Source organism: Palaemon carinicauda, chromosome 31 (assembly GCF_036898095.1).
Source record: "Palaemon carinicauda isolate YSFRI2023 chromosome 31, ASM3689809v2, whole genome shotgun sequence".
NCBI lineage: Eukaryota > Metazoa > Arthropoda > Malacostraca > Decapoda > Palaemonidae > Palaemon > Palaemon carinicauda.
Window position 1 is genome coordinate 67,950,015 of NC_090755.1, and position 24,267 is coordinate 67,974,281.

The 24,267-nt window shown below is 33.6% G+C and overlaps 2 protein-coding genes across 2 annotated transcripts in view; both read right to left on the bottom strand.

Moving 5' to 3' along the window:
- Positions 1-17,064, bottom strand: part of LOC137624513 (serine proteinase stubble-like) — a 168,704-nt gene extending 151,640 nt beyond the window's left edge. The window contains exons 1-6 of the mRNA XM_068355351.1: positions 16,528-17,064; positions 14,433-14,599; positions 11,325-11,413; positions 8,771-8,903; positions 7,502-7,640; positions 6,663-6,808 (exon numbers count right to left, since the gene is read on the bottom strand). Coding sequence (XP_068211452.1) covers positions 6,663-6,808; positions 7,502-7,640; positions 8,771-8,903; positions 11,325-11,413; positions 14,433-14,599; positions 16,528-16,927 — 1,074 coding nt within the window. The 5' untranslated portion in view covers positions 16,928-17,064. The remainder of the gene's footprint in view (positions 1-6,662; positions 6,809-7,501; positions 7,641-8,770; positions 8,904-11,324; positions 11,414-14,432; positions 14,600-16,527) is intronic.
- Positions 17,065-19,686: 2,622 nt separating this feature from the next.
- LOC137624780 (axoneme-associated protein mst101(2)-like) lies at positions 19,687-24,124 on the bottom strand. The gene is made up of 4 exons (XM_068355731.1): positions 23,835-24,124; positions 22,392-22,929; positions 19,846-20,016; positions 19,687-19,743 (listed from the first exon to the last, which is right to left on the bottom strand). Exons 1-4 carry the CDS (start codon positions 24,122-24,124, stop codon positions 19,687-19,689), a joined length of 1,056 nt encoding a protein of 351 aa, XP_068211832.1.
- Positions 24,125-24,267: the final 143 nt, after the last annotated feature.

The following is a 24,267-nucleotide window of genomic DNA, read 5'->3' on the forward strand; positions in this document are numbered from 1 at the left end:
CCATGCCTACTGTAGTGTATATTTTGCATATGAAATCTGTATTCTGTATGTAAAGTCCCTGTGTTAACAATGCTTTACGCACACCATCGATCCAACGTTTTTACGGTCAATTTCCTCTGCTCCTAACATTAATGTATCATTCACTATTTCACCAAACTTATTGTTCTACTGTCTTACTATATGACGGGATTGTGGTAGCCTATTGAAAACATCCCTGCTTGGTAATCAGATGGACGGGTCTTCGAGACCCACTCAAGCTCGATAGTTTATTGTTAACTACGGAGCAGCAGGGTTTTGCGGAGCCTATTGGTCTGTCTGTCGAGTCATCAGCAGCTATTGCTAGCCCTTCCCGGTCTCAGATTGACGGAGAGGAGGGTTAGGTGGTGATATGTATATATCAAGGTCTATAGACCTTGGTATATATGGTCAGTCATCTACGGGCCGACCAAGGGAAAGGCCCGTGACAACAAGGAGTGTTGACTTTAATATACTACGGGGCTCCCACTGCCCCTTGCCTTTGTCATCCATGAGTGGCCTTTAAACTTCAAAACACACTGATTCATCTATAATGAACTTTTAAGAACAGTTATTTCTCTAAATTCATCGTCAGTTTGATTCTTCTCGTGCAGCACATATTGGGCAAACAGTCAATTTCAATGGGTTAAAGTTGTTTCATTTCATTGACATCAAACAATAAAGGAAGGCTGGTAAATCAACAACTCAATGAACCCCATCTCGACTTCCACACATTAGTCAAGTATCTCCTATTCTTTGGGACAAAACCTATCTTTTTTTTTTTTTTTGTGACTCTCCTTTTCCCTAATCTTAAAACCATCCATAATGCTTGCTTATAATAGATAACTGTTTCTGTTTCCCACTCTCCATATAATCATTCATTACTCGCTCTTCGTGGTTTCCATTTATCATCTTTACTTTTGTTTAAATTTACACTAAACTCTCTCCTTTTATAACCACTGTCAAATCCATTTACTAGTTTCCAGTTTCTGTTCACAGTCTCAAATCGGCAAAGCATCAACAATTCCTTGATTGCCAACCTTCAATTACTCATATGTTAATAATTCTTCATTTAACTATGATCATAATTCTTTCTCTAACTTCTCGAATCATTCCATTCATGAAGATAAAAAGTAGCCACTGAGACTTATAACACTATCGTCTCTCATCACTTTCACATCAAACCAACCACACTTCTACCGACATATTCTAGTATAGACTTTACTTCTGTCCTAAATACCTTTAATCTCTTTCAAATACCCAACTTCTATACAAATTATCCTCAATATTCTCCATATTGTCTCTATATTCATTTTATCATACGCTATGTTTAGGTAGTCCTCATACCGCATTGTCCATTTACTCTCAAATTCTTCATATGATTATTTCATACCAAATACTTGTTCCACACAACAACCAGCCCATTTCTTAGCTAAAACTAACTGGTCTTCCACTACCAATCCTCCTTTCATTCAAGTTTCTCAAAAGAATACTACAGTACTTGACACTTTCCCTGGTTTACTGAGTACTTATTATAACAGTAAGTCCCCAACTTACAAACTCAATAGGTTCCAAATAGCTGTTTTCAAGTCGAATTCGGCTAAGGTTTGGTCTACAATTTTCAGCTGCAAAAGTCAACAAATAGTCCCATTTCATTATGCAAATAACGTCTTACTTACTGCATTAGATTATATAACGTTGTTCTATTACAGTATTCCTTTCTGAATTTTTGACACAATACCCGAGATTTAGGATTTTTGATGAATGTGTTTGTATCTCCGAGTGTATGTTGAGGACCTTATGTCATGCACCTAAAATTCTTTTAGTCACCTCTATCTCAATAATCTATATAGTGAAAACATTTCTCTCTACAAGTTTTTTTCCTTGTATAAAAATTTTTCATTATCAATAGCCACTTCCAAAAGCATTCTCAATCTTACAAAACACATTTTTACTCTTGCATTACTTGATTTTACCTCTTCTGTCTTCCAAAATCATCAAATCTCCAAAAAACTCACTCCTGTAACTCGTGACTCCAATCACTCCAAACAGCATCTCTCCAATTGCATCCGTCATCAATTCATTCAATAGCCTTTCTCTCTGCATTTACCTATATATAGGGCATCTCTATACAGATTGAGCATAAATACAGAAGAGTAAAAACTGTTCAACAGCAGTCGATAGTCTTTATGTTTAACTGGATATAATAAATAAAAAAATCAGGTTATAAAAACCAACATTGCCGTGAATGTGCAACTATAGAAAATGACTGAAACCAAACAAATCTACTGGGCTAAACCATTCTACTGTGCAGACAACTAATTAAAATTCTGACCACGACAATGTAGGTCTATTATATTCATGCAGTTTCTTTCTTGTTTTTATCTTGTTTCCTATTAGAGATAATTCTAATGTCAAATTTGATTAGCAGAGATCGACAGTTTTTATCCCATGTTTAAAGAGCCTTCTTAACCTTACAAATTAAAAATTTTACATTAACAATTGTGGAAATTGCAGCAATAGAATATGTTCCTTTACTTCCTACCTTTATTTCTTACCCTGAAATAGTACCTTTTTCTAAATTTGTTTAAGCACACACTAAAGAAAAAATTCTCCAAGTCCTCAGTATTCCTTTTCATTTGCACATTCTAACAATAGGTCGTTGCAAGTAGATTTACATTACAACAGCAATATAATAATGGAAATTTATCGTAATAAGCTTAAAGTTTTTAAGTTAATATATATCACTCTCGAGATAATATTTTCGTTGCATAATGCCATACAGATGGTCTCTTTCAAAAACATTTTTTGTTAATCAGTAATCATTGGACTGTACAAGTCGATAGCTATTCTTTTCCATCAATGGCTAAAAGCTTTGGAATGCTCTTTTTACTTTAATTTTTTCCCACTTGCAAACTTCCATAATTTCGAGGCAAGTCCTTCAATGATTAAGCATTAATCATCTCCATTCTCCCCGTTTTTTTTTTCTTAGCGTAGGACCCAGGGTGCATAAGATTTTGCTTCTTGTTCCACTGCTTATATTATAAAATATATCATAAGTCGAATTTTATGAAGGGCTTTTCCAAAATCCCCAAGAAAGTTGCTCACACAACTCTCCATGACAAGGATGGATACATTTATAATCTTCCAGACAAACGGAACGTTTTCTTTTCGTAAAAAAAAAAAAAAAAAAAAAAAAAAAAAAAAAAAAAAAAAAAAAAAAAAAAAAAAAAACAAACAAACCTTTCATCATCAGTACAGAGGCTTGAGCCCATAAATTCTTCCCAGAGACAACTTAGCTACTACCAGCTACTATAGATTGAGCGATGACCTGAAATGTTAATGTCCACTGACAGTACTTTCGATCTTGCTTTTTCTCACTGGGAAGCATTGGTCCTTTTTCTGAAGAATGGGAACAATACAATCTTCTGCTAGTGCAGCAATCATTATATTAAGCTGGTCTTGTACTCGTATGAAATCATCCATATCAGATGAACCGCATCAGTAATAATACTTTTCCCCTTCTTCTTCTTCTTCTTCTTCTTCTTCTTCTGCGAATCATCTTGGTAAATTTCAAAGCCGATTTCAGAAGGATAATCAAACTACAGCAAAAAGAAAACACACTTTTTTTTTTTGCTCTTCTTCCGCAGTCATTACAAATCAACAATGAATATACAAATTTAATGCCTCAAAAGTATCGTATCATCTCAGTCTTTTCCTTTGCTACTGAAAACTCGGTCAGCAATAAAGCAATTCGACCAACTTACATCAATGACTTCTTTAACACTTTCCTGGGATTAATAACAACCACTAATGACAATACAAACTACTAATAACAAAAAAACAACAATATTTATGCCTATTATAATTTTTACATGGATTTTAAGACTTGGAGATATATATTTTTTTTATTGATATGCCTAAGATGTCTTCACAGCACGACTTTACAGTTCAAGAGATTACATCATTTTTAAGAGCCTGTTGGTTTGATTGATTTAATTTATGGACTCTACTGTGGTATTGGATTGTTTTTTTTTTAATAATTTGGAGACTAATTCCATTAAAAAATCCTCTACTAAGAGCGGTTTTTGTTTAATTACTACCACAGGAGGTGATCTTAGTAGATACTAATTCCATTGACCAATTCATATTTGAATGAACAAATAACTAAGGTAAAGATTCCCCCAAAATAGATTATGAAACAGAGATGAATTCACATAATTCAAACTGTTTTCTGGTTGAATTTCAATTAAAATGATTGATTATGAAAACTATTTTCCAGGAACAATAATAATAAAAATAAACAGATTTAATCAAAAGGCTTTTCCTCAAAGTCAATCCTACATTTTCATGATGCAATCTCTCAACTTAACAAGTTGAGTTCCACAAGGTGATCCTTCAAGAGGTCCAGAGGTCAGTAGGATGCCTTGACCCTGTTGATCCAAGGCAGGAAAGAGGAGATCCTGGAGTAGACACCTGGGTAATGCCCTTTGCCACACCCGATACCCCAGGACACAATACCTACCTGAGTCCAAACGTTATTGATTTGCTTCACTAATGGCCCTCCGCTGTCACCCTGTATACAGTCCATGACGAAAAAGGCGAGGCAAAAGAATTAAACATTAACTCATTACACTACTTGAACTATCAATTACTATGAGACAGTAGAGCATAAGAGAATCTACTAACTACTGTGCGTGTATCTAAAAAAACACAATAACTTTGAGTTTACAGTATTTGTAAAAAATAATTCTATATATTGAAGACATTACACTACTTGAACTACCAATTCCTACGAAATGGTACAGCATAACAGAATCTACTGTATGCATGTATCATAAAAACACAATAAGTTTGAATTTACATATGCAAAAATAATTTTAAATACTGAAGAATGCAAAATTCGCACACTACAAAGTTCTCCGAAGAAACATTAACACTACTAAGGCAACACAAAAACAACATAGAATGCACGATCTCAGGCTCTTTGTGCACCCGTCTCTTACATTTGGTTATCATTAATAAAAATTGTGACATCTTTGAAAAGTTATAAATTGGAATTATTTTTTTTTATCTCCCCCCGATTGCTTTTCTCTTTTTATGATTTATCATTGTGATTCTTCCTTTCCAATGGTCAAAACGGTGTAAATGTCATAAGAGAACTTGTTTTGTGTACTACATAAACACATGTAAGGAGCAAACATTAATATCTATATGCGTGTTAAAAATTAATCTACCAATTATTTCCCCAAACATATTTGTAGAACATCAACTCCTTCCTACTACTACTACTACTACTACTACTACTACTAATACTACTACTACTACTACTACTACTACTACTACTACTACTACCTTTATACTTATTGATATTCTAATTACTGTACTGTACTATAGTCAATTCTTTTTGGTGAGGCAGATTTGCACCGACTCGCAGGGGTGCCCCTTTAGCTCGGAAAAGTTTCCTGATCGCTGATTGGTTGGACAAGATAATTCTAACCAATCAGCGATCAGGAAACTTTTCCGAGCTAAAGGGGCACCCCTGCGAGTCGGTGCAAATATGTCTCACTAAAAAGAATTGACTGTATTACCTTTGCCTTAATTCTATTAATACTAATACACTATACAAAGAAATGGTCACAGTAAGTCACTGAAACAACTACTGCCCTATTCCTATAGCTAATGATATCGACTTGAATATCAACCTATAGCCTATAGACTACATAAATATATTAACCCTTATATAATGGGTGGTGGTCCACTTTTACACCAGTTGTGATTGACCTGAACTTATAAGATGGGCACTTTGAGGATATTATTTTATCAATAGTATCACCAGGGGTTTTTACAACACATTGTTTATTTTATTACCAGAAAGGTCACCCGTCTTGTTTGGTAACTTCTTCACTGAGCTACAGTTCAGGAATTGTAATCATATTTACTGATTATTTACTTGAACAATCTTTCTAAGATTTGCTGGGCCTCGATTGAAAATAGCCAAAAATTATGAAATAACTGATATAAAAAAAAGTTAAAAAAAATTATAAGAAATCTCATCGATAGTAGACTTATTTTGCTCCGCACAATGTTTGGAAAATGGGAAATTTCCCCTATATAATAAAGAGCTACGCGTCTTTATGGCTATATAAAGTGTGTACGTAAGTATGTATGTATATATGAAAGTGTGTGTATGTATATATATATAATTTATATATATATATATATATATATATATATATATATATATATATATATATATATATATATAATTTCTTTCATGACATGCTCAGCGGTCCCTAGGATAGGGGGGAAGAGGAAGTAGTCATACCCTGGTGAAAGGGGGTACCCCGAGAGGTACACTCGAAAACCACAATCTCCCACAAATTGCTGGGTTGTAGTTAGGAAAGGGGGGGGGGGAGGTGGGAAGGGTTGAACCTGTGTGGGTGCACTCGTAGGTGTATGTGCATATCTATCTAAATATTCAGCAGTCAGTAGACATAGTAGATGGAATAATCTACCTAAATACTATAGCAAAATTAATTTGAAGAAATATACTGGTGAAAAGAGATACAGTGCCTTGTGGCTTTACATCAATTCCTCTAAATGCTTCCTTATGAGAAAAATACCTGTTTGAATTCTAATCTTACCTGACACGAATCTTTTCCATCCTGTCCGGCGCATAAGTAAGACGACACAATGCCACCAGGGGCAGCACCTCCGTATTTTATGCGACATTCCTCGTTGCTCCAAACACGTAGCTGTACTTTATACAAAGTGGAAGGCTGCGGACCTCCTGTAAATCATAGAGCAGGATGAGTTTATTGACCAAATTGTGGAAAGATCTTGCCAATTAAATGGTTGAATTAGTACAACTTCTGAAGTTAAAACTTTGTTTAAATGTTGCTTATCTGTTTACCAGTGTTACTTATCCTGATATATTATATAATTTTTGTTATTTTCTTTCATATCTTATTTTTTTAAATTTTTTTTTTCGCACTGGGCTGCTTTCCAAGTTAAAATCAGCTATAACACTGCTCTAATATATCCTTCTTCGTTCTTACATTATATCAGCTATACGCATTGGCAGTGCTTATGCTAGGTTATGTTCTTATGCAAATTTATTTTCTTTATGTAGTTGATAAATTAGGTTCCTACCATTTTTTATATCAAAGGTCCTCTTATGTTTCAATCTGGACCTGTATAAGATAATAATAATAATAATAATAATAATAATAATAATAATAATAATAATAATAATAATAATAATAATAATAATAATAATAAATTCATGGCTTGGAGGGTGAGAGTAATGAAACTAGATTAAAGTACGATTAAGAAATCACGAATACCACAAATTAGAAATCATAAGAACACCTATTTTTTTTCTGATATGGCTTACAGGTCAAAACATCTGAAGAAACAAATCATAATGGCTGACAAAAAAAGCAAAAGAACGTAATATTTTTCCATATGAAAAATTCCTTACCCTCGTACATGCTTCCCCAGCCAGCGACAGTGACCCTGTCCCCTTCATAGGTACTGGAAGAGCGATCCAGACACACCGGCCTGACCTTGCTGTTGAAAGTGACAGGCTTCTCAAGGGTCAACATGGCCACGTCGTTGTACTGAAAGAGAAATGGAGGCATGACGTCACTATCAATAAATAAACATGGACAAAACCTCCAGATACAACCGTTTCTGTATATGAAAAATTCATTTTACGAAACAACGCACACAGGATATGAAACAAAATTCTCTCCATTAGGTTGGGTTTAACTTCGTTTGTTTGTAGGTTCACTCAGCAGTATGCCATATGTTTTGCTACACTCAGCAAAATTATCACAACACTTTACTTATACATTAAGCATCATATACGAACACAATATTGACTGATTCAAATGCATTTGGCTCTATTTCATTCTATTTCGTTATAAGAAAATATTACGTAATGAAAGCCACTCCGGAACGAATTTATTTCGTACCCTGAGATATTACTGAAATTCATGGTTAAACCGTTGGGACGGACAAATCTAATAGCTTTTCTTTAGTCAATGGTCATAGGAAACCGATTAAATAAGCAAAAACAAAAACAGCTGACTTCATGGTTATAATTCATTTCATGGCAAAACAGTTGGGACGGACAAATCTAATATTTTTTAGCCTATAGTCAAAGGAAACAGAAAAAAAGAGGGAATACAGTTGGGCTTAATCAAGGAGGAAACGATAGACACCAAATAAACAGAAGTTATGTCTGAATTTCTCAATAGGAATAATGAACCATCCTTTCATTACAACTTGATAAATTTAGAAACACAGGGTTACGCATCAGTCAAATAATATTAAAAAGTTTATGAGAAATAGTAGGGAACATAAATATTTTTCTTAAAGACAATTATGTTAAATATTTACTTTTTAGGGGGGTGGGGGCAGTTGCATTATGTTCCTCCAATCACTGAAATTTTCAAGCATTTTATTTCTTATACAATTAATTTTTAGCCTAGTTACTAATAAAAATAATTCCAATAATCTATTTAGCAACGTTAAAATATCTGAGACCTTCAATAATCAAAACATCAAGTCACATCATGACGTCATAAATTTAGATTTTTCCCAAAAATGACGTGATCATGGTCACATAAGAAGTCCACTGGTTGACAGTTTAAAACAAAATTTATAAAATGATCTAAAACAAATATGCACATGCCATTACAACCAGCAACAAACACATGAAAACGTCCCCTAAATCAACACTTACCAGCCTCCTTGAGTCATAGTCCTTATGACGAACCACTCTTGCAACCTTGTATTCCTGGGTTGTTCTCTCCTGCTGGCGAATGTTGTGCGCTCCCAGTCTGACGCGGAGGTTCTGGATGTCAACTTGACTCATACTGAAAGGTCGTACAGTAACGTTTATTTACGATTGCTTGAGAGATCTTATTCAAGAATGGAGAGAGAGAGAGAGAGAGAGAGAGAGAGAGAGAGAGAGAGAGAGAGAGAGAGAGAGAGAGAGAGAGAGAGAGAGAGAGAGAGGAGGTTTTAAGTGTTTTTATATTAAAATTAAGAGTTTTTCATCATTTCAGACTAAGATCTTAATATATAAAACATAGTGCTAACTATAATAAATATATACATACATACACACAGAAACATACGCACACATATCGATATATACTGCATAAATATGCACAGCAATACTGTACCTCAGTTTACAAGTAACTTGGAATATGTTAATTTCGGTATACAACCATGAAATTTCCTTTTGGTATATGTTCATTGTATCAGTCTGCAAACAAAAATGTTCGTCCGTATTCCCATTTTTCGTGGACAAGTAACAAGAATAGCATGTCCACCCATAAGTCTTTCAGCCTAACTCATTCACTCTCCTAGCACCACAAGTAGAAGAATCATCTCTCACATGGGTCTTTGATATTGTATTTTTGTATAGCTATGGCCACATGCTCCTTGTTGAGTTTTGATCGCTATTTCTAATCATGAAGACATTTTGTGTTGCATTGTAGAGTTAACATTAACATGACAAAGGTCCCCCTTGACTAAAAAAGACAGTAAGGAGCAGAAAAAGTGTGTGACTTTGACTGACCAGCAAAATCTTCACATTTGTACTGCAACATCCCCGATAGGTAAAGTTACAAATCTGAATAATAAAGAGGATATCGAAGCATTAGATGAATCGGGACAGATGTTGTCATAGACGGTTGAATGGCAACATGATATTAACACTGGAAGTTATCTGTTTGAATGGCAACATGATATTAACACTGGAAGTTATCTGTTTATATTAATTGATGAGAAGCAATTAACATGAAGTACGGCTACTGGAAACTATATTCACGAAGGGTAGAATGTAGTTTGTTAGGATAGGCAATATCTTTCTTATTACTTGTCAAATAATTTTTCTTTATGGGGAAAATATTCTCTACTATGAACCGATATACCATAATATGAAGTTATTTTATGGCGAATGACAAAGTAGTCGACTATAGATCAAAACTTATCGTAGGGCTGCAAAAAAGTCAACCATGTGATCCAGCAAATGTAAATTAAGTGATAGTTAGTGATAGTGAATGCTGTTCCAGAGAGAGAACTCCCAATAGTTCACCCGAAGTTCTCAAGGAGAGAGATTCTTCCTCCAAGCACTAACCAACCCTTCTCCTTCTCTTCTCTCATCTCTTGTACACCACCACGATTCTCCTTAAAGGTGAAGTGCAAGTTAATTTGTCAAATTTTCGATTTTTTATTGTGAATTATTGATTTGTATTAATTTTTTCATGTTGAGGGTATAATTTGCTTTATATATATGGCATTACAAACCTTTAAAAATGAAAGTATATATGTACTTATGTGTCAATGCAAAGAGTGAATTTCTTTGATTTCTTATGAGAAAAAAATTGTCTTGCTTTATGTGCATTCTAGTTTAGAAGCTTGCTCTTAGAGCAAATTAAACTCTAAAACTGAGGTACCGCTGTACAATGTATGTATATATGTGTATACACACACACACACATATATATATATATATATATATATATATATATATATATATATATATATATATATATATATATATATATATATATACACACACACGTGTGTCTGTTATATCATTGATCGTTTCATCTACTAAGATAAAATTATAAGAAATTTTATTTTGTTTTATGTGCATTTTGGTTTACAAGCTTGTTTTTAGAACAATATTAAACTCGTAAACTGAGGTGTCACTGTATTTATTTATCTATATATATTTATACATACACACACATATACATACATATACACTTTTGTCTATTTTCTATATCGTTGATCGTTCGATCTACAAAGATAAGCAACACTACAGTACTGTATAATCCCCTTGGACACCCATGGGACAGGGCATGAGGCTAACACACTCGCACAAAAAATACATATTTTAAACATGAAGATTCATACCTTCAGGAGCCAGCCCCTTTAGGGATAAATAAAACGTAAGGGAAAAATATACGTTCTACCTACTTTGTATTAAATATAATTTTCTAATAAAACTTGCCAAAATATTAGATATTTTGATCTTACTGTACTATACTAAATTTTTTTTAATGAGGCGCATTTGCACTGACTCGCAGCGGTGCCCTTTTAGCTCGGAAAAGTTATCTGCTATCTGATTGGGTAGAATTATCTTCTCCAACCAATCAGCGATCAGGAAACTTTTCCGAGCTAAAAGGGCACCCCTGCGAGTCGGTGTAAATCTGCCTCACTAAAAGAATTGACTTTTTTTTTTTTTTTTAAGAAGGAATTTATGTTCACAATTGACTTACTGAGCAACACAGTGAGCAGCTGTGAGAATATGAGTGCGATCAATGAGAGATCCTCCGCAGAACTGCTTTTGACTGTTGAACAACACAGCCTGTTGAAAGAAAAATAAAAATAAAATGGGTATATTTATATGACCAGTCCGCATAAACATAATGTCATGAAGGAAAAATTCAATTAAAATGGCCATATTCATATGACCAGTTTACATAAACATAATTTCGTGAAAGAAAAAATTGAATTAAAATGGCTACATTTATATGAACAGTCCACATGAAATATACTGGTGTGAAAGAAAAGTTTAATTAAATGGCCATATTCATATAACCAGTTCACATAAACATAATTTCTTGAAAGAAAAATTCAATTAAAATGGCTATATTTATCTGACTAGTCGGCATAAAGAATAGTGTGAAAGAAAATGTAATAAAAATGTCCATACTTATATAATCAGTTCACATATACATAATTTTGTGAAAGAAAAATTCAATTAAAATGGCCCTATTAATATGACCAGTCCACGTAAACATAATATGAAGAAAAAATTCAATTAAAATGCCCAAATAGATAAGACCAGTCGGCATAAACATAATGGTGTGAAAGACGAATTTGATTAAAATGGCCATAATTATATGACCAGTCTGGATAAACGTAATGGCAAGTAAGGAAAATTCAATTAAAATGGCCATATCTAAATGACCAGTCCACTTAAACATAATTCCGTGAAAGAAAATCTTAATTGAAATGGCCGTATTTATATAACCAGTCCGCATATACATAATTAATTGCGTGAAAGAAAAATTTAATTAAAATGGCCATATTTATATGACCAGTCTGGATAAACGTAATGGCAAGTAAGGAAAATTCAATTAAAATGGCCATATTTACATGACCAGTCCGCATAAACATAATGGCGTGAAAAAAAAAAATAAAAAAATGGCCATAGCTACATGACCAGTCAGCATTAACATAATGGCGTGAAAAAAAAATTAATTAAAATGGCCATAGCTACATGACCAGTCAGCATTAACATAATGGCGTGAAAAAAAAATTAATTAAAATGGCCATAGCTACATGACCAGTCAGCATTAACATAATGGCGTGAAAAAAAAATTAATTAAAATGGCCATAGCTACATGACCAGTCAGCATTAACATAATGGCGTGAAAAAAAAATTAATTAAAATGGCCATAGCTACATGACCAGTCAGCATTAACATAATGGCGTGAAAAAAAAATTAATTAAAATGGCCATAGCTACATGACCAGTCAGCATTAACATAATGGCGTGAAAAAAAAATTAATTAAAATGGCCATAGCTACATGACCAGTCAGCATTAACATAATGGCGTGAAAAAAAAATTAATTAAAATGGCCATAGCTACATGACCAGTCAGCATTAACATAATGGCGTGAAAAAAAAATTAATTAAAATGGCCATAGCTACATGACCAGTCAGCATTAACATAATGGCGTGAAAAAAAAATTAATTAAAATGGCCATAGCTACATGACCAGTCAGCATTAACATAATGGCGTGAAAAAAAAATTAATTAAAATGGCCATAGCTACATGACCAGTCAGCATTAACATAATGGCGTGAAAAAAAAATTAATTAAAATGGCCATAGCTACATGACCAGTCAGCATTAACATAATGGCGTGAAAAAAAAATTAATTAAAATGGCCATAGCTACATGACCAGTCAGCATTAACATAATGGCGTGAAAAAAAAATTAATTAAAATGGCCATAGCTACATGACCAGTCAGCATTAACATAATGGCGTGAAAAAAAAATTAATTAAAATGGCCATAGCTACATGACCAGTCCGCATAAACATAATGGCGTGAAAAAATAAAAAAATTAAAATGGCCATAGCTACATGACCAGTCAGCATTAACATAATGGCAATAAGGTTATTTCTCTGGTCAGATGGAAATCAACTCTATTCTGAAAACATAACAGATGTACAGCCTCCAAACATATTAGAAAATTGTCAATGCCAAAAAACTCTCATTACTTGAAAAATATTTAGCTTTCAAAAACCTATAACCTTAAATTGGAATAATTATTTGGGGAAAAGGCGCTGGCTATCAAAAAAAAAAAAAAAAAAAAAAAAAAAAAAAAAAAAAAAAAAAAAAAAAAAATAAAATAAAATAAAAAAAAAAAAAATAAAAAAATTATACGTCACTTGGAAAAATTATCAATCTTAGAAAAATCATTCATCTGATAAAAAAGTCTAAATTATGGAAAAGCTTTTTAACTATCTAAAATAAAACAAAACTGGTTGTTTTTAATTATTTGGGCAATCCCGCCAATTCTGAAAAAAAACTTTTTTTTTTTTTTTATATAGAATCAAAGATTTATGATGTAATAATTGTAAGCCTTGACATACTGTTTCTAAATATCCTGGCAAAAAAGAAGAAGAAGAAGAAGAAGAAGACTTTGCACATACAAAAAGAAAGCAAGCAAGCTTCTAAAAAGAATTCTATCAAAATCCCAGAGAAGCTCAAGTCAGTGTACTTATTGAGGGTCATAAAGGGTTAATCGAACTGGACGTCTAAATTTTGGCCACATGGCCTGTAATGGGGACCAGAGACTCAAAAACCTGCTGTTGTACTGTACAGCATCATGAAGTAAAAACTAAAATAGGTTGGACAGCAAGAAGGAAGAAAGTGGCTTCAGCTAGAAAACAACAACACCACAACATGGAAGTCCAAGTTCCTCTTTAAAGGTTTTTAAAGGTCGCTCATGAATGGCAGAGGCAAGGGACAGTGACATTGCCCTAGCAATCAGGACAATCATTGCCCTACCAATCAGGACAATCATTGCCCTACCAATCAGGACAATCATTGCCCTAGCAATCAGGACAATGCCCTAGAGACTGACCATATATTATATGATCAGCGCCCAAGCCTCCTCTCCACCCAAGCTAGGACCAGGGAGGGCCAGGAAGTGGTTGCTGATGACTCAGCAGATAGACCTATAGACTCCCCCAAACCCAAGGAAAGGGATAGACTCGGTATAAGTGCCAAAGGTGTCCTTGTGATGGAGAGAGAGAGAGAGAGAGAGAGAGAGAGAGAGAGAGAGAGAGAGAGAGAGAGAGAGACTTACAATCCAAGGATGACTATGTGGGGAAGCATTAATTCCTCCGCTGATCCTAAATCCTCCGTCTGTCTCAGATTCTCCAGAATTCGAATCCAACTCTTCATCAGCAGCCGCGTAGAAAGTGGAAGGCGAGCAGGGGTCTTGTGGCGTGGATGGGGCTGAAGAGACTGTGCCTGGAAACAAATGAAGTCATGACTATACTGGAAATTCTTATGCATAATCTACATATATAAATATATTTTACTATATGAGAAATTTTTTTTGTTTGAACTTGACTCATTCAAGTCAAGCAACATACGGTTGATTTATCTTTATGTACTCCATGTGGGATAATATGCATTGCTGTATAATCATAATTCTAAATAGCTTCTATAAAACTCCATATATATTAAATGAAATATGAAAAAATTAAATTGCCTATAAATATACCAAATACCTATTAATCAACAATATGCTACAGCTACGTTGATATCAAGCAATGAGTTGTTTCTGGTTAAGAGTTAATTCTTATATATATATATATATATATATATATATATATATATATATATATATATATATATATATATATATATAAATATATATATAAATATATATATACATATATATATATATATATACATATATATATATATATATATATATATATATATATATATATATATATATATATATATATATATATATATACAGTATATATATATATATATATATATATATATATATATATATATATATATATATATATATATATATATATATATATATATATATATATATATATATATATCATTATGACTTGCTAAGCTACAACCCTAGTTGGAAAAGCAGGATGCTATAAGCCCAAGGGCTCCAACAGGGAAAATGGCCCAGTGAGGAAAGGAAATAAGGAAAAACTACAAGAGAAGTTTAAGAGCAATAATATTAAAATAAATCTTTCCTATATAAATTATATAAACTTGAAAATAATGAGAGAAAGAGAAACAAGATAGAATAGTTTGCATGAGTGTACCCTCAAGAAAGAGAACTCTAACCCAACACAGTGGAAGACCATGGTACAGAGGCTATGGCACCACCCAAGACTAGAGAACAATGGTTTGATTTTGGAGTGTCCTTCTCTTAAAAGAGATGCTTACCATAGCTAAAGAGTCTCTTCTACCCTTACCTAGAGGAAAGTACCCACTGAAAAATTACAGTGCAGTAGTTAACCTCTTGAAAAGAAGAATTGTCAGGTGTTTTCAGTATTGTCAAGTGTATGAGGAAAGAGGAGAACATGTAAAGAATAGGCCAGACTATTCGGTGTAGGTGTCGGCAAAGATGAAATAAGCCGTAACCAGAGAGAGGGATGCAATATAGTACTGTCTGACCAGTCTAAGTACCCAATATATATACAGAGTATACCGAGTATACAGGTCTCAACGGACCTACGGTATGACATACCCCCGGAAGGGGAGGTCTTGCAATCCCTGCTGCTAGTCCGACTGCCGCATTACCAAGGGCGGAATGAAGTACATCAGGACCGATTAGCAGCCGAGAAAGGGAAAACACATTTCCCTACGTCGGGAAGGCAGACACATTACCGCCTTGTAATGGAGTACGTCGAGCTATCTTTCTCTCTCTTTTGGGCGACGTAGAGAGCAGTACCAGAGGACTGAAATCAACTTGCAGTCCAGCAGTACTGGCAGGCCCTACTCTCTGTGGAGGGCCAGGTTTACTTTTATCCTGACGCTACTCTCTAGAAGGGCCTAGATTTCGTCTGCCTGACTCAAGACATCAGATCAAGAAAACTCCACGGAGAATCCTACACCATTTTCAGAGATTAGCATTGTACTGTATTCATTCAATGTTCAAACATTTTATTTGAAAGACCAGCAGTAAAGGAAAAGAAAAGGCAAAGCGTATCCTGCACCTACGGTAATACTAATTTCATGAAACAAATACATTTAATAGAGTAACAGGCACTGAACAATTGATCTGATTTTGAATGGTTTTCCAGTAACTCAGATTTATTTAATAGAAAAAATAAACGTGAAGCTTCAATTCACATTAAATATTTTCGCAGGCTTCACGTTGATAAATAAAAAAAAATGAGAATATTTACTTGACTGTCCCCACCAAGGAACGGCAGTTGTCGTACTAGGCGTCGTAGGCTGTTCCCAAAAGGGATAGGCTGTCGTTGTCTTTGGGGTAGTAGGATGTTCCCACCAGGGGTATTTGGTTGTCGTTTTGGGGGTCGTAGGTTGTTCCCACCAGGGATAGCTAGTTGTCGTTTTGGGGGTGGTAGGATGAGGAGGCCACCATTGTCTTGTAGTTGTTTCCCAAGGTGCCAATGTCTCTCTGGAAGTTGGATGGCTTGGTGCCCCACCACCGACGGGCGGTCGTGTGGTCCACCAGGGCTTGTCTGTCAGAGACGGGTCATGGGTGATTAAAGGAGGATGCGTAGGATGAGTGTAGCCATCTTGCCAAGGCGTCCTCACGATAGGACCTTTGGGGGAGAACATGAGGTGACTTCGATCCAAGAGCCCTGGACGGCTGTCGTCCAAGCCTTCTTCTATTATGTATTTGTCCACTTCGTTGTCTTCGTCATCGAGCCGGATTTTATTGGCTTCCTTCACTTCTTCCACGTTTGAATTCACCGGTTCCCCACAGCAGACGCCAAACACCTGGAAGATAATAGGAGATTCGTGTTGAGACAGTCAGTTGCACGAAGACAAAACTAGCATTAGTTGAGCAAGAAGTGAAGCGAAATATTCAAACGTATCTAAGGAGAAATTGGGGTAATTCAAATGATTCTAGAACATACGGTGAACAAGAGAAACTTCTACGTTGCCCTCCAGAATACCGTTCAAAAGTATATGAAAAGAGGGTGAACTGAAATCCAATAAGCAGTTATCTTTATGTCGTTGATATTTGGGTTAGAAAAATTGCTGACACATGTTCCAAAATGTGTATTATGCATACCTGGTGATTCTTGTAAGCCCTATTTCAATTCTAAACACTATGTAACCTCTTCTACAGTATGGCAGCTGGATGGATGTATTTATGAATTTGGAGGCCTATGAGGTGACCAAAGGTACAGTTGGCTCAATAAACTTCGGTACACGTCACGGTAAGCTAAGGAGACCCATAACAACTCTAAATAAATTGCATAAATACAAGAAAACAAGAAACACCTTTTAGTTTGTCATGAACTGTACCGAAATTCATGAAGCCAACTGTGCCAAGGAACTGTAAATTATAAAGGAAATACTTCACATTTTCAAGACATCAATTTTATTGATTACAACATCACAGTCTCTAAGATAAGGAAGATAATCTAATGCAAGTTATAACTAGAACAATTGTCACACTCATCGCCTCGAAATTGTGAGAAAGAATTACTGTTATTGACAATAACATCGGTACATAATCTGCCAGTCAGAGGCCAAAGATCACACTGGTTTGGTGATAAAAAATATTTAGATCAGAATCTAATGAATTTTACTTATAAATCGATATATATTTGAATAAAATATATTTCTAATTCACTTAGTCTTCTTTGATGCGGAATATTGGCCTTGATTTTAGTGCTGCCTTTGACAGTGTTAATCATGAGGCCCTTGTTTTCAAACTGAAACAGTTGGGAGTGGGTGGGTTGTTTCTTAGCATTATTATTGATTTTTTAAGTAATAGATCTCAAAGAGTTGTTGTTGATGGGCACCATAGTGATTATAGGAATGTGATATCCGGTGTTCCACAGGGTAGTGTTCTTGGCCCATTACTTTTCATACTATATACACATGACATGTGGTTTGGCCTAGAAAACAAGCTTGTTGCATATGCAGATGATGCAACTCTCTTTGCATCAATTCCATCCCCTGAATGTAGATCTAGGGTTGGTGAATCCCTTAATAGAGATTTAGCTAGAATTAGTGCATGGTGCAAATTATGGGGTATGAAGTTGAATCCTAACAAAACTCAAAGTATGATTGTAAGTAGGTCAAGGACGGTGGCTCCTCAACATCCGGATCTCAGTATTGATAATGTTTCTTTAAATATGTATGACTCTTTCAAAATTTTAGGTGTGATTCTCGACAGTAAATTTACTTTTGAGAAACATATAAGGTCTCTGTCTTCTTCAATTGCACAAAAAATAGGCTTATTGAGAAAGTCTTTCAAGATTTTCGGTGATCAATCTATTCTGAAGAAGTGTTTTAATTCTTTCATTCTACCTTGTTTTGAGTATTGTTCTCCTGTTTGGTCTTCAGCTGCTGATTCTCATCTTAATTTGTTGGACAGAAACTTACGGTCTATTAAATTTCTTATTCCTGATCTAGATATTAATCTCTGGCACCGTCGTTCAATTAGTTCATTATGCATGTTGCATAAGATTTTTCATAACTCTGACCATCCTTTACATTCAGATCTCCCTGGACAATTCTATCCTGTTCGTAATACTAGGCAGGCAGTTAATTCTAATAGCCAGGCCTTCTCCATCACGAGACTCAATACTACGCAGTACTCTAGAAGTTTTATTCCAGCTGTTACCAAGTTGTGGAATGATCTTCCTAATCGGGTGGTTGAATCAGTAGAACTTCAAAAGTTCAAAGTTGGAGCAAATGCTTTTTTGTTGACCAGGCGGACATGAGTCTTTTTATAGTTTATTTATGACATATTTGTTTTTGATGCTGTTAATAGTTTATATATGACATGTCTGTTTTGACGTTGTTACTGTTTTTAGAATGATTTATTGTTAATTTGTTCTCTTCATTTATTTATTTCCTTATTTCCTTTCCTCACTGGGCTATTTTTCCCTGTTGGAGCCCCTGGGCTTATAGCATCTTGCTTTTCCAACTAGGGTTGTAGCTTGGATAGTAATAATAATAATAATAATGGAGAAGGCACACGAATCTGCCAACAGATATCTTTAGAATGATTATAATTATTATTATTATCAAAATTATTAATATATATTGTTATAATTATTAAAATTATGAATATTATTAAAATTATGAATATTATTAAAATTATTAAAATGATTAATATTATTAAAATTACTAATATCATTAAAATTATTATTATTATTATTATTATTATTATTAAAATTAATAGAATTATTATTAGCCATCAAAATTATTAATATTATCAAAATTATTAATATTATTAATATTATTAAAATTATTAATATTAAAATCATTATTATCATTATTATTAAAATTAATAGAATTATTATCAGCCAACAGACCAATAAACCTTTAATAAATAAACTAATTCATTTAGCCTAAAAATGTGACGATGGAAAAAATATTGTAGCTGCACTACTAAATGCAACTTCCCACTTCCAAGAGAAATAAAATATATCAAAAGAAAACAGGAAAAACGTAAATAATAATATAAAAATATTCTTATCTGAAATGTTTGTGTTATGAGCAACACTTACCAATTTGTCCTCGAGCTGTAAGGGACACGTGTTGTAGATACCAAAGATCCAGGTATCCTCGGGCGACACATCGGGCAATCGGAAGTATGGGTAACAGTCTCTTACTTGCCGGCAAACGCCTAAAGACCTGGAAGAAGAAGACAAAAATGAAATACTTTCTAAGTGCACTACCTGAAATGAATGAATGAATGAATGAATGAATGAACAGAATGGTCCATATTTCGCATAGATTGTATGGGTACACACAAGATATATATGTATATATATATATATATATATATATATATATATATATATATATATATATATATATATATATATGTATGTATATATATATATATATATATATATATATATATATATATATATATATATATATATATATATATATATATACACATATATATATATATCTATATATATATATATATATATATATATATATATATATATATATATATACGTACATATATATATATATATACATATATATATATATATATACATACATATACATACATATATATATATATATATATATATATATATATATATATATATATATATATACACACACACTTACAAATTTGCATTAAAAATGGTAAATGCCTGACAACAATTATTTCAGGATTTTTGCCGTTTTAAAACGGACACATTGACGCAAATGAGTGATATTATGGTCAACAACCAGTAAAAAATAATAACAAAGTATGGTAAAATTACGGTCGCCTATATTTTACTGAAATACAACTGAGAACAGTATATTTTTACGGAGAACCTCCCATTAAAGTGACGGTTATTGTTAACAGTGTACTTCTATCTAAATGGAATTATAAATTGTATATGTACAAACATTTCTTTCTTTCTTTTTATTTGTAGGGTATATCCTGGGTGCTCCTCTTTGATAAGGTATAATATATACCCTAGGAAGATTAATTTCTCCTCCAGGTATATACCTGTCATAAACAAATGGAACTTTCTACAGCAGAAATGCACAGGTTGTATCGCTTTTCCACCACCTGATAGCAGTCTCCAGTAAACAGAGTACCATTATGAATGTGACTTCTGTTAGTTTTTCTGCTACTAAGGAGGCATTTACTTCACAGGGAGTTCTCAACCTTCTACAGTCTACAGCACCCATTTTCGGGATGTGAAAACATGCAACGAGGTGGCGGTCATTTCACAGTTTTCCAATTAAGCACAGTCGTAACAGTGTGTCTGGCACTGACGCCTCAGAAGAGGTTAATCTGCCACTAAACAAGGGACATTATTTTCATTAAGGGGTCCACAACTCTCTTCAAAAGACTCCTCTGGAATGGGGAGAAATCTAACCAGTAATCCGCTGCAGGAGAGAGAGAGAGAGAGAGAGAGAGAGAGAGAGAGAGAGAGAGAGAGAGAGAGAGAGAGAGAGAGAGCTCTGCAGATAAACAATTAACTGTCATTGAATGAAAACGTCTTCCAAATGGTTCACAAAAGAGCCGTTTGGATGGAAGTAAAAGGTAATTGCAAAATACCGAAAAAAAAAAAAAAAAAAAAAATCCATACGCAAGTTTATTGAGACAATTCATTATGTAAACGTAAAAATCGAATGTAAGATAAAGACTAAAGAATACTATCGAAGTTGGCAAGGCTCAAAGCTTCCTTCATACAACAACAAAAACGATATGATATTAATAATCATTATGATAATAATTTTGATGATCATGACGAATATTTTACTATGAAGGATAATAACATTCATAACAATATCTGAGCTGTATCGGAAGTCGACTCTCTTTCAAGCAAGAGCTATCTTAGTGGCATTCATTTTGTAGTTGAACGTTTCAATTTCTCTAATCTTCCTTTTCTCAACAGAACTGCATATTTGGTCAACGGTAGGTAGGGGAGCAAAATACATAGGAAAATTCAAAGATTTTACTAAAAATTATTTTATGTGGTTATAATCTCGATGTAGCTGGTAATAAATCATTACAATTTGGATAAGAATGACGAGGAAGACGGACATTTTAGCAATTACGATGATACACCAATATTTCGACTAAAAATAACATCCCAACAGTGAAGGTAATGACAAACTGTTACTGGCAATTTCTCTTTGGAAAATAATGATTATTACACATCCATTTTGTATTTGGTCAAAAGGGGACGAAACCTAAATTAAGTAAATCAAAGAATGGGAGAAAAATTAAGACTTTCTTCATTCTAAGATAATTTTAATGAATCTCTGTTCATCTCTAAATCAACGATGTAGCTATTTTCCTTAACGGTTCATTTACAGTAAATCTTTAGATTTTAGATAGATATGTTTATCTGTTCTAATCAAAAGATAAGTTTTAGACGAATAATAAGTCTGCTTTTTTTAACACAAAGTAACGATACCCTCAGTTGTAAATGTAAATTTTTGCAACTTCTTCGCCTCGCTTCTATTTTTTGTCTATAGATGAATTTTTGTTTGCACCTTTTTTTCCTATGATGTATCGTTTCCGTTTTTCGCCAGTGTTGTAGTTTTGTTTTTTTTTATAATTTTTTTTTTTTTTCGTCTGTACATGCACTTTTGCAGTATTTTCTTGTCTGTAGATGTATATTTTGTACATTTTTGTAGTTTTTTTCTTGTCTGCGGATGTATCTTTTTGGATTCTTTTCTTGTCTGCAGATGTATCTTTTTGTAGTTTTTTCTTGTCTGCATATGTCTCTTTTTTGCAGTTTTTTTTTCTTGTCTGCAGATATATCTTTTTGCAGTTTTTCTTGTCTGCAGATGTATCTTTTTGTAGTTTTTTCTTGTCTGCATATGTCTCTTTTTTGCAGTTTTTTTTCTTGTCTGCAGATATATCTTTTTGCAGTTTTTCTTGTCTGCAGATATATCTTTTTGCAGTTTTTTTCTTGTCTGCAGATGTATCTTTATGCAGTTTATTCTTGTCTGCATATGTCTCTTTTTGCAGATTTTTTTTGTCTGCAGATGTATCTTTTTGCTGTTTTTTTTTCGCTGCCTGCAGATGTATCTTTAAGAAGTTTATTCTTGTCTGCAGATGTCTCTTTTTGTAGTTTATTCTTGTCTGCAGATGTATCTTTTCACAGTTTTTTTGTCTGCAGATGTATCATTTTACAGTTTTTTTTTTTTCATTGCCTGCAGCTGTATCTTTATGCAGTTTTTTCTTGCCTGCATATGTCTCTTTTTGCAGTTTTTTCTTGCCTGCATATGTCTCTTTTTGTAGTTTTTTCTTGTCGGCAGATGTACCTTTTAGCAGTTTTTTCTTGTCTGCAGATGTATCTTTATGCAGTTTTTTTTTGTCTGCAGATGTATCTTTTAGCAGTTTTTTCTTGTCTGCAGATGTATCTTTATGCAGTTTTTTGTCTGCAGATGTATCTTTTTTGCAGTTTTTTTTTTTCGTTGCTTGCATGTGAATCTTTTAGCAGTTTTTTCTTGTCTGCAGATGTTTCTTAATGCAGTTTTTTTCGTTGCCTGCAGATGTATCTTTTAGCAGTTTTCTCTTGTCTGCAGATGTATCTTTTTGCAGTTTTTTCGTTTCCTGCAATGAATCTTTTAGCAGTTTTTTCTTGTCTGCAGTTGTATCTTTTAGAAGTTTTTTTCTTGTCTGCAGATGTATCTTTATGCAGTTTTTCGTCCGCAGATGTATCTTTATGTAGTTTTTTGGTTGCCTGCAATATATCTTTTAGCAGTTTTTTCTTGTCTGCTGATATATCTTTATGCAGTTTTTTGTCTGCAGTTGTATCTTATTGCAGTTTTTTTTCGTTGCCTGCAGATGTATCTTTTAGCAGTTTTTTCTTGTGTGCAGATGTATCTTTCAGCAGTTTTTTCTTGTGTGCAGATGTACCTTTTAGCAGCTTTTTCTTGTCTGCAGATGTATCTTTATGCAGTTTTTTGTCTACATATGTATCTTTTTTGCATTTTTTTTCGTTGCCTGCATGTGTATCTTTTAGCAGTTTTTTCTTGTCTGCAGATGTTTCTTTATGCAGTTTTTTTTCGTTACCTGCAGATGTATCTTTTAGCAATTCTTTCTTGTCTGCAGATGTATCTTTTTGCAGTTTTTTTCGTTGCCTGCAATGTATCTTTTAGCAGTTTTTTCTTGTCTGCAGATGTATCTTTTAGCAGTTTTTTCTTGTCTGCTGATATATCTTTATGCAGTTTTTTGTCTGCAGATGCATCTTTTTGCAGTTTTTTTTCGTTGCCTGCAGATGTATCTCTTAGCAGTTTTTTCTTGTCTGCAGATGTACCTTTTTGCAGTTTTTTTTTGTTGCCTGCAGATGTATCTTTTAGCATTTTTTTCTTGTGTGCAGATGTACCTTTTAGCAGCTTTTTCTTGTCTGCAGATGTATCTTTATTCAGTTTTTTTTTTGTCTGCAGATATATCTTTATGCAGTTTTTTTCGTTGCCTGCAGATGTATCTTTTAGCAGTTTTTTCT

Bases quoted from the DNA above. Each gene is read 5' to 3' on its own strand.
- LOC137624780 (XM_068355731.1), bottom strand. From the start codon at position 24,124: ATGCTAAAAGATACATCTGCAGGCAACAAAAAAAAACTGCAAAAAGGT. The intron at 22,930-23,834 runs GTAACGAAAAAA...ATACATCTGCAG, and splicing joins GCTAAAAGATACATCTGCAG to ACAAAAAAACTGTGAAAAGA. The intron at 19,744-19,845 runs GTAAGTGTTGCT...TTCTCTTGGAAG, and splicing joins TACAGCTCGAGGACAAATTG to TGGGAAGTTGCATTTAGTAG.